Source organism: Nerophis lumbriciformis, linkage group LG17, assembly GCF_033978685.3.
Source record: "Nerophis lumbriciformis linkage group LG17, RoL_Nlum_v2.1, whole genome shotgun sequence".
Taxonomy (NCBI): Eukaryota; Metazoa; Chordata; class Actinopteri; order Syngnathiformes; family Syngnathidae; genus Nerophis; species Nerophis lumbriciformis.
Genome location: NC_084564.2, coordinates 612,501 through 625,362, shown reverse-complemented (window position 1 = coordinate 625,362; position 12,862 = coordinate 612,501). Strand labels below are relative to the sequence as shown.

General features: G+C 27.5%; 1 protein-coding gene across 1 annotated transcript in view; it reads right to left on the bottom strand.

The window, feature by feature from the left end:
* The window catches only part of tenm4 (teneurin transmembrane protein 4), a 218,553-nt gene that overhangs the window by 49,861 nt on the left and 155,830 nt on the right, over positions 1-12,862 (bottom strand). Inside the window, exons 21-26 of the mRNA XM_061972168.1 lie at positions 12,474-12,741; positions 9,952-10,095; positions 6,957-7,206; positions 6,307-6,327; positions 4,161-4,393; positions 3,663-3,817 (exon numbers count right to left, since the gene is read on the bottom strand). Coding sequence (XP_061828152.1) covers positions 3,663-3,817; positions 4,161-4,393; positions 6,307-6,327; positions 6,957-7,206; positions 9,952-10,095; positions 12,474-12,741 — 1,071 coding nt within the window. The remainder of the gene's footprint in view (positions 1-3,662; positions 3,818-4,160; positions 4,394-6,306; positions 6,328-6,956; positions 7,207-9,951; positions 10,096-12,473; positions 12,742-12,862) is intronic.

The following is a 12,862-nucleotide window of genomic DNA, read 5'->3' as shown; positions in this document are numbered from 1 at the left end:
TGGACCTACCATATGTACTATGGACTATAGAACTATATAAGTGTGTTCTGGACTATAGAACTATATAAGTGTGTTATGGACTATAGAACTATATAAGTGTGTTATGGACTATAGAACTATATAAGTGTGTTATGGACTATAGAACTATATAAGTGTGTTATGGACTATAGAACTATATAAGTGTGTTATGGACTATAGAACTATATAAGTGTGTTATGGACTATAGAACTATATAAGTGTGTTATGGACTATAGAACTATATAAGTGTGTTATGGACTATAGAACTATATCAGTGTGTTATGGACTATAGAAGCATATAAGCCACACCCACTACATTTGATATAAGCCACACCCACTACATTTAGAATCAATTAATATTTGTCCATCTATCAGGGGGGGATTTGGACAGCGGCGAGCATGAGGGGGTGAAGGGGGAGGGGGCTCCCCCCTGGGGCGTCACACGGGCATCTGGAGGATAAAATGTGTTTTTACACGCTGCAAACATGATAAATGTCAGCTGTCACACTGGGAAGATGGCAACTGTCCCGCAGAATAAAAGTGTGTGGCGTGGAGGTTTCATCTGGCTGAGCAGAGAGGAGATGAAACGTCTTCTGCTTTTTCTTTGGCTTCAGGTCTCAGTGAGGGGGAGGAGATGCTAACCACGCAGCCATACGGCTCTGTCCTGGCTGCTCAGTACAATATAGCCCAATCCAAGAAAATTTGTTTTTCTTTTTCTTTTCTCTTTTAAGATATATTTATCTTTTCAAAATGTGTTTTTAATGTGTTGTTTCTTTTTCTTTTTAAAACGCTTTTTTCTTTTAAACCATGTTTTTTTTCCTTTTAAAACTTGGGTTTTTCTTCATCTTTTTTAAATGTTTTTTATTTTATTTTAAAATGTGTTTTCTTTTTAAAATGTGTTTTTCTATTTCTTTTCAAATGTGTTTTTCTTTCAAAAATGTTTTTTTTTTTTTCATTTTAAATGTGTTTTTCTTTTTAAAATGTTTTTTCCTTTTTTATACATGTTTTTCTTTCAAAAATTTATTTTTTTATTTTAAATGTGTTTTTCTTTCAAAAATGTTTTTTTTCCCATTTCAAATGTGTTTTTTTTTTTTTAATTATTTTTTTTATATTTTTTTATATATATATATATATATATATATATATATATATATATATATATATATGTTTTTCTTGGGGCGGTATAACTCGGTTGGTAGAGCGGCCATGCCAGCAACTTCAGAGTTGCAGATTCGATCCCCGCTTCCGCCATCTTAGTCACTGCCGTTGTGTCCTTGGGCAAGACACTTTACCCACCTGCTCCCAGTGTCACCCAAACTGGTTTAAAAATGTAACTTAGATATTGGGTTTCACAATGTAAAGCGCTTTGAGTCACTTGAGAAAAGCGCTATATAAATATAATTCATTTCACTTCACTTTCAAAAATGTATTTTTTTTTTCATTTTAAATGTGTTTTTCTTTTTAAAATGTTTTTTCCTTTTTTATACATGTTTTTCTTTAAAAATGTTTTTTTTTCCATTTTAAATGTTTTTCTTTTTAAAATTTTTTTTTCCATTTTAAATGTGTTTTTCTTTTTAAAATGTTTTTTCTTTTTTTATACATGTTTTTCTTTCAAATTTTTTTTATTTTATTTTAAATGTGTTTTTCTTTCAAACATGTTTTTTTTCCATTTTAAATGTGTTTTTCTTTTAAAAATGCTTTTTCCTTTTTTATACATGTTTTTCTTTCAAAAATGTTTTTTTTCCATTTTAAATGTGTTTTTCTTTTTTAAATGTTTTTTTTCCCATTTTAAATGTGTTTTTCTTTTTAAAATGTTTTTTCTTTTTTATATATATTTTTCTTTCAAAAATGATTTTTTTTATTTTAAATGTGTTTTTCTTTATAAAATGTTTTTTCTTTTTCATACATGTTTTTCTTTCAAAAATGTTTTTTTTTCCATTTTAAATGTGTTTTTCTTTTTTAAATGTGTTTTTCTTTTTTAAATGTTTTTTTTTTAAATGTTTTTTTCCTTTTTTGTATATGTTTTTCTTTCAAAAATGTTTTTTTTTTTTCATTTTAAATGTGTTTTTGTTTTTAAAATGTTTTTCCTTTTTTTATATATGTTTTTCTTTCAAAAATGTATTTTTTTCATTTTAAATGTGTTTTTCTTTTTAAAATGTTTTTTCCTTTTTTATACATGTTTTTCTTTCAAAAATGTTTTTTTTTCCATTTAAATTTGTTTTTTTTTAATGTTTTTTTCCATTTTAAATGTGTTTTTCAAAATGTTTTTTCCTTTTTTATATACATATGTTTCTCTTTCAAAAATGTATTTTTTTCCATTTTAAATGTGTTTTTCTTTTTAAAATGTTCTTTCCTTTTTTATATATATGTTTTTCTTTCAAAATTTTTTTATTTTATTTTAAATGTGTTTTCTTTATAAAATGTTTTTTCCTTTTTTATACATGTTTTTCTTTCAAAAATGTTTTTTTTCCATTTTAAATGTGTTTTTCTTTTTTAAATGTATTTTTTTTAAATGTTTTTTTCCTTTTTTGTATATGTTTTTCTTTCAAAAATGTTTTTTTTTTCATTTTAAATGTGTTTTTGTTTTTAAAATGTTTTTCCTTTTTTTATATATGTTTTTCTTTCAAAAATGTATTTTTTTCATTTTAAATGTGTTTTTCTTTTTAAAATGTTTTTTCCTTTTTTATACATGTTTTTCTTTCAAAAATGTTTTTTTTTCCATTTAAATTTGTTTTTTTTTTATGTTTTTTTCCATTTTAAATGTGTTTTTCAAAATGTTTTTTCCTTTTTTATATACATATGTTTCTCTTTCAAAAATGTATTTTTTTCCATTTTAAATGTGTTTTTCTTTTTAAAATGTTCTTTCCTTTTTTATATATATGTTTTTCTTTCAAATTTTTTTTATTTTATTTTAAATGTGTTTTCTTTATAAAATGTTTTTTCCTTTTTTATACATGTTTTTCTTTCAAAAATGTATTTTTTCCATTTTAAATGTGTTTTTCTTTTTTAAATGTATTTTTTTAAAATGTTTTTTTCCTTTTTTGTATATGTTTTTCTTTCAAAAATGTTTTTTTTTTTCATTTTAAATGTGTTTTTGTTTTTAAAATGTTTTTCCTTTTTTTATATATGTTTTTCTTTCAAAAATGTATTTTTTTCATTTTAAATGTGTTTTTCTTTTTAAAATGTTTTTTCCTTTTTTATACATGTTTTTCTTTCAAAAATGTTTTTTTTTCCATTTAAATTTGTTTTTTTTTAATGTTTTTTTCCATTTTAAATGTGTTTTTCAAAATGTTTTTTCCTTTTTTATATACATATGTTTCTCTTTCAAAAATGTATTTTTTTCCATTTTAAATGTGTTTTTCTTTTTAAAATGTTGTTTCCTTTTTTATATATATGTTTTTCTTTCAAAAATTTTTTTATTTATTTTAAATGTGTTTTCTTTATAAAATGTTTTTTCCTTTTTTACATATGTTTTTCTTTCAAAAATGTTTTTTTTTTCCATTTTAAATGTGTTTTTCTTTTTAAAATGTTTTTTCCTTTTTTATATATATATATATATATGTTTTTCTTTTAAAATGTGTTTTCCTATTTCATTTTTAAATGTGTTTTTATTTTTGAAAGATTTTTTTTCCGTCCAAACATACCTGCGAGATGTCCATGACGGCGTCACAGCTGAGAGGTCGTGCGGAGGTCAGGTCGTTGAAGCCCAGCAGGGTGGAGATGATCCCGTTCTGGTCGATCCTGCGGATCATAGTGCCATCCACCAAGAACACCACGCCGTACTTGTCCACCGCCATGCCTGCAAGTGTCACACATCACTAGTACACACCTTCCTCACTCTACTGCGTATAGGCACTGAAAGTACACGTCTTGCAGGGGAAAGTACTCGCCAGAAATACTCTTCTTTTTTTTTTTCAGAAATAAAAGACTTTTAAATTCATCTTTTTCACTCAAACATGCAGAAATGTACACAGGAGTACGTGTGTGTGTGTGTGTACTGTACATTTATGTGTGTACTATATGTGTGTGTACTATTTGTGTGTGTACAGTAAATGAATGTGTGTACTTTATGTGTGTGTACTACTCATGTGTGTACAAGCGTGTAAATGTACGGACGTGTGTGTACTTTATGTGCGACCCACCTCTGGGGTTGGTGAGCGTGGCGTCCACCGCCTTGCCGCCATCACCACAGCGGGCGTCATCATACGGCAGACATTGGTCACCAGTGCCGGCCACCAGTTCCAGGTTCTTGGCCGGGTCCTTGATGGCGGCCAGAGACTTGACCTTGAAGACTTTACGGCTGCTGGTGTCGGACAGGTACACCGCACCGCTGACGGGGCTGCTGGCCAGGTAGTACTTGTGGGCGGGGCTACTGCTGTCAGAAGAAGGTAGAAGAAATTCAAAGGTTTGAATATGACACACACACACACACACACACACACACACACACACACACACACACACACACACACACACACACACACACACACACACACACACACACACGCGAAAAAGCCATAATTAAACCCAGGGGTTCTTCACCTTTTTCACCTCAGAGCCCAACTTTTCCACTACAGACGGGCCCCGGGGCCCACTCAAATATCAACACTGACTTAGTAAACTTACTCTTGATTTTAATCACATTCAATAATCATATGTAAACTCCTTATAGTTTACATCTTGTTAAATGACATGAAAACATGTTTTAATCATAGAGATTATTTTCAAGGCTTAGGTCAGACTGATTACAAAAATAAATATTAATCAAATGAACTGCAAAAGAAGGCGGTTATAAAAACTGATTACACATTAATTTGCATATAATAATGCAATAATAAAATAAGTCAATTATAACTAAATTTATAATAAATGATAATGATATTTTTTGACTAGTCCGTCAATAAAATTAAGGTACAAATAACAATCACTTTAGTCATCATTTTTGCGCTGAAGAATCTTCTCCATGACTTTATCTCCAGACTTCTTCTGTTTGTTAGATGTTGTCATTACTGCCACAAGTGGTGGAAAAGTGTATTACAACCGAGTGTGGCCCACACCCGAGACACCGTTTTTTGGTGAAAAAAGACCATGTTGGTGCACCACAGACATCATTTGGGTGAATGTGTTGTCATAGAATGTGTTGTCACCGAACAACTCCACCCAGTTCCAACTTTTGGGGTGACGATTCGACTCAGAGTCGATTGTTGATGAAACTTGGTTCTTGATTCAGACCCATTCTGACAAAGTATTATTTGCTATAATAATCATCATGATTGTTTTCTAAACACGTTGCAGGTTAGAAAAGCTCCTTCAGGTTGCATGGAGATGGCTTAAAAACAAACAAAAAACAAAAAACAAAACAAAAAAACAACAACAAAAACAAAAACAAAACAAAACAAAAAAAAATAAATAAAAAAAAAAAAAAAAAAAAAAAAAAAATATATATATATATATATACAAATTTAAAAGAAGAATCGATTTTTTAAAATTAGGAGTGGATTCAGAATCGTGATGAATACAATAATAGTACACACTATTTTATACTTTGTACAAGAATAGTAAACACTATTTTATACTTTGTACAATAACAATACACACAATTTTATACTTTGTACACACTACTTTATACTTTGTACAATAATAGTACACACTATTTTATACTTTGTACAATAATAGTACACACAATTTTATACTTTGTACACACTAATAGTACGCACTATTTTATACTTTGTACACACTAATAGTACACACTATTTTATACTTTGTACACACTAATAGTAAACACTATTTCATACTTTGTACACACTAATAGTACTATAATACAATTTTGTACTTTGTAACACTAATTGTACACACAATTTTATACTTTCTAACACTAATAGTACACACAATTGTATACTTTGTACACACTAATAGTACACATTATTTTGTACTTCGACACACTAATAGTACACACAATTTAATACTTTGTACACACTAATAGTACACATTATTTTGTACTTTGACACACTAATAGTACACACAATTTAATACTTTGTACACAGTAATAGTACACACTATTTTGTAAAAAAAAATAAAAAATGTGGACACTGAATGATCTTGCTTTAAGGGGAAACTCTCAATTGAGTTCAAAGGTTCACTGCGAAACTAGTGTGTGTGTGTGTGTGTGTGTGTGTGTGTGTGTGTGTGTGTGTGTGTGTGTGTGTGTGTGTGTGTGTGTGTGTGTGTGTGTGTGCATGCGAAGCACACTTTCTGCTTCAAAGCCCAGTGAGAAGGTTGAAGTCTTACCTGTGCCTGAAGTCTTTATTTCTGCCAAAAGCAGCAAAAAAGGAAAGAAGATGTTAGTCAGCACAATGAGGGAATGTTAGTAAGAATCTTTGGAAATAATCTTAGTATATATATATATATATATATATATATATATATATATATATATATATATATATATATATATATATATATATATATATATACATATATTATTATATATATATATATACATATATATATATATATATATATATATATATATATATATATATATATATATATATATATATATATCACGATGAATTGCAGATATATATAATTTTTCACCATTAAAAAGTGTACACTAGACCGATCATTTTCAAGTTTGAACACCATGAACGGACATTTAGTTTGTTTTAATGAAATGTGTTTGAAACATTGTGCTTTTTAAAACAGCTGAACACAAAAAGAACATAAAGACATCTTTAATGAGACTAAATAAAGTTGCCTGCAGTGTGTTGGTGTCTTTTGTAGTTTGTGGGAATACAGAAGGTGAATTCCTGCTGTAGGAGCACTTGCATTTAGAGGAGGAGCTACACTTCGTAAACAGCAAAGAGTGCAAATGGAGGCGTTAGTGAATGGCGGTCCCACCGTATGTAATGGATGTATTATTTATAAATCCATCTCACCTGAGCTCCAGCACGCTGGTGACGTTCCCGGTGGTGTAGATCCTCCTGACGTAGTTGAAGTCGCCCACATACAGGCTGCCGTCCCAGCCGCACGCCAACGCCACGGGCGCCAGCAGCTTGTTGCCGTCCGCCATGCCGTTACAGCTGGGGCAGGAGATGCTGCGGCGCCGCCCGTTGCCCATCACGCTGCCCATGACGGGCGGCTGCTGGGAGATGAAGATGTTCTCCCCGTTGCCCATGTGGAGGATACCTGCGCAAAGGTGAGTGGCAAACACATCATCCTGACACTGGTGGGCATTCATTTATGTCATACATTTATGTTTATATTTGTATCATACATTTATGTTTGTATTTATATCATACATTTATGTTTATATTTGTATCATACATTTATGTTTATATTTATATCATACATTTATGTTTATATTCATAACATACATTTATGTTTATATTTGTATCATACATTTATGTTTATATTTATATCATACATTTATGTTTATATTTATATCATACATTTTTGTTTATATTCATATCATACATTTATGTTTACATTTATGTCATACATTTATGTTTATATTTGTATCATACATTTATGTTTATATTTATATCATACATTTTTGTTTATATTCATATCATACATTTATGTTTATATTTATATCATACATTTATGTTTACATTTATATCATACATTTATGTTTATATTTATATCATACATTTATGTTTATATTTATATCATACATTTATGTTTATATTTATATAATACATTTATGTTTACATTTATATCATACATTTATGTTTATATTTATACCATACATTTATGTTTATATTTATATCATACATTTATGTTTGTATTTATATCATACATTTATGTTTATATTTATATCATACATTTATGTTTATATTTATATCATACATTTATGTTTATATTTACATCATACATTTATGTTTATATTTGTATCATACATTTATGTTTGTATTTATATCATACATTTATGTTTATATTTATATCATACATTTATGTTTATATTTATATCATACATTTATGTTTATATTTATATCATACATTTATGTTTATATTTGTATCATACATTTATGTTTATATTTATATCATACATTTATGTTTATATTTATATCATACATTTATGTTTGTATTTATATCATACATTTATGTTTATATTTATATCATACATTTATGTTTATATTTATATCATACATTTATGTTTATATTTACATCATACATTTATGTTTATATTTGTATCATACATTTATGTTTATATTTATATCATACATTTATGTTTATATTTATATCATACATTTATGTTTGTATTTATATCATACATTTATGTTTATATTTATATCATACATTTATGTTTATATTTATATCATACATTTATGTTTATATTTATATCATACAATTATGTTTACATTTATATCATACATTTATGTTTATATTTGTATCATACATTTATGTTTATATTTATGTCATACATTTATGTTTATATTTATATCATACATTTATGTTTATATTTATGTCATACATTTATGTTTATATTTATATCATACATTTATGTTTGTATTTATATCATACATTTATGTTTGTATTTATATCATACATTTATGTTTATATTTATATCATACATTTATGTTTATATTTACATCATACATTTATGTTTATATTTGTATCATACATTTATGTTTATATTTATATCATACATTTATGTTTATATTTATATCATACATTTATGTTTGTATTTATATCATACATTTATGTTTATATTTATATCATACATTTATGTTTATATTTATATCATACATTTATGTTTATATTTACATCATACATTTATGTTTATATTTGTATCATACATTTATGTTTATATTTATATCATACATTTATGTTTATATTTATATCATACATTTATGTTTATATTTATATCATACATTTATGTTTGTATTTATATCATACATTTATGTTTATATTTATATCATACATTTATGTTTATATTTATATCATACATTTATGTTTATATTTACATCATACATTTATGTTTATATTTGTATCATACATTTATGTTTATATTTATATCATACATTTATGTTTATATTTATATCATACATTTATGTTTGTATTTATATCATACATTTATGTTTATATTTATATCATACATTTATGTTTATATTTATATCATACATTTATGTTTATATTTATATCATACAATTATGTTTACATTTATATCATACATTTATGTTTATATTTGTATCATACATTTATGTTTATATTTATGTCATACATTTATGTTTATATTGATATCATACATTTATGTTTATATTTATGTCATACATTTATGTTTATATTTATATCATACATTTATGTTTGTATTTATATCATACATTTATGTTTGTATTTATGTCATACATTTATGTTTATATTTATATCATACATTTATGTTTACATTTATGTTTGTATTTATATCATACATTTATGTTTATATTGATATCATACAATTATTTTTATATTGATATCATACATTTATGTTTGTATTTATATCATACATTTATGTTTATATTGATATCATACATTTATGTTTATATTTATGTCATACATTTATGTTTATATTTATATCATACATTTATGTTTATATTTATATCATACATTTATGTTTATATCAAACATATATGTTTATATTATATCATACATGTATGTTTATATTTATGTCATACATTTATATTTATGTCATACATTTATGTTCATGTCATACATTTATGTTTATATCAAACATATATGTTTATATTATATCATACATGTTTATATTTATGTCATACATTTATATTTATGTCATACATTTATGTTTATATTTATGTCACACATATATGTTTACATTTATATCATACATTATGTTTCTATTTATGTCACACATATATGTTTATATTGATGTCATACATACATAATTAGTGTGCTGCCACAATGGCGTAAACAAAAGTAGTGAAGTGCACTCACCACTCTGCAGGTTGAGAGCGTGATGGTGCTCTAAGGTCCATCCTCCCAGTTTGGAGGCTGTGCTCTCGTAGCCTTGAAGCATCGCCGTCCTTTTCTCCCACACCACCACGTCTGCACACGACTCGTACTCCAGACCCACTGATACTTCAACACAACACACCAGTATTACACACATGTAGTACTGCAATATTACACACATACTCTACTACTCTATTACACACATACTGTACTGCAATATTACACACGTACTGTACTACTATATTACACACATATAGTACTGCAATATTACACACATACTGTACTGCAATATTACACACATACTGTACTACAATATTACACACGTACTGTACAACAATATTGCAGTGTGACCTGCATGGCTGTTGATCAGGTATGCTTGCATTCACTTATGTGTGTGTAGAAGCCGCATATATCATGTATGGAGGAAAAGCGGACGTGACGACAGGTTGTAGAGGACGCTAAAGGCAGTGCCTTTAAGCCACGCCCCCAATATTGTTGTGGAAATCGGGAGAAATTCGGGAGACTTCCGAGAGGGGCACTGAAATTCGTGAGGTTTGGCAAGTATGAGTATTAGCGGTGAATGCGCTGTTACAAATTTGGCCCGCGGGCCAGAGTTTGACATCCATGTTGAACAGTAAATCTCTCGCTTCTTTGCTCATGTGCTTCCTCGCTCACAGTGTTTCACCTCCGTGGTGCTCACTGTGTCTTGTCCTGTGTCGTCATCCAGCAACCCTTCTTCATCCCCTGCTTTCTAGCTGTGTGTCTCGTCTCCCTGGATCCCCTCTGGACTCTCTGCTGCCTCCCTGGATCTCAACCTCACGCCTGCCTTTTGACCACGACGCCTGGCTCCAGCCCCTGACCTCCTGCCTGTCCCTGGACCTCCGAGCCCGCCTTGCCCTCACTGATCTCAACACCCACCTTCAACACCACCTGGTAACACTCCTCATATATGTCTCTGCTACACATAGTCGCACCTTATACATGTGGTTTAAACACACACTTCACATATATTTGTATATTTCTATAAACACGCTGCAAGCTAACCACGTTCCTGTCTCCTTCTCCCCCTGTATCGTTACATAATATTCCACAAATACTACAAGAAGAAGTAATATTAGAAAAATACTACAAAAAGTACTTATCCGCAACCACTGCAAAAAGAAGTAATATTCCACAAATACTGCTAGAATGAGTAACTTTACAACCATACTACTAAAAGTAATACTCCACAAATACTGCACGAAGAAGTGACGCCTGTACCATCATACCATACCATAAGAACAACAACAATAATAATAATAGTAATAACAATAATAACAATAATACTACTAATAATCATAATAATAATAATGATAATAATCATAATAATAATAATAATAACAATAATGAAATTAATAACAACAATAACAATAATAATCATAATAATAATAACAATAATAATAATAAATAATAATAATAATAACAATAATAATAATAAATAATAATAATAATAACAATAACAACAATAATAATACCGGTAATACTAATTATACTACTACTACTACTACTAATAATAATAATCATCATCATCATTATAGTCATAACATTAATAATAATCGTAATCATAATAATAATAAATAAATACAAAACAAGTAATAATAATAATAATAATATAACAATAACAATAATAATAAAAAAATAATAAGAATAAATAAATAAATAAACAAATAAATAATCATAACAATAACAACAATAATAATAATTTTACTACTACTAATAATCATCATCATCATCATCATCATCATCATAATAATAATACAATAATAATAATAATAATAAATAAATACAAAAAAGTAGTAATAATAATAATAATGTAACAATAACAACAATAGTAATAATAATAGTAATAACAATAATAACAATAATACTACTAATAATCATAATAATAATAATGATAATAATAATAATAATAATAATAATAATCATAATAATAACAATAATAAAATGAATAACAACAATAACAATAATAACAATAGTAATCATAATAATAATAACAATAATAATAATAATAATAATAATAATAACAATAACAACAATAATAATACCGGTAATACTAATTATACTACTACTACTACTACTACTAATAATAATAATCATCATCATCATTATAGTCATAACATTAATAATAATCATAATCATAATAATAATAATAATAAATAAATACAAAACAAGTAATAATAATAATAATAATAATAATATAACAATAACAATAATAATAAAAAGAATAATAAGAATAAATAAATAAATAAATAAATAAATAAATAATCATAACAATAACAACAATAATAATAATTTTACTACTAATAATAATCATCATCATAATAATAATAATACAATAATAATAAATAAATACAAAAAAGTAGTAATAATAATAATAATATAACAATAACAACAACAATAATAATACTACTAATAATAATAATAATAATAATAATAATTTAAAACAAGTACACATAATAGTTTACCAAAGGCCTGGGACAAGCCGTAGACCTTCTGGCCGTACACGTCAGTCTTGTCCCACACAAAGTCGTAGGAGAGGTTGGGGGCGGCGGGGAAGAACTTCCTGAAGAGGCGACCCTCCACGGCCACCATCAGGTGCACCTTCATCAGGTTGAAGGGGATGGTGGAGTGTGTGAGCGCCACCTTCAGCATGGACTTGTAGCCTGACGTCCTGCTGCTCAGGTACACTAGTCTCATGTCTGTACCTGGGATCCTCACTTCCTCCTGCAGGGTCTGCACACACACGCACACACACACACACACACACACACACTCCATGTTTGTATGATGACATACACACACACACACATACACACTCCATGTTTGTATGATGACATACACACACTGCAATGTT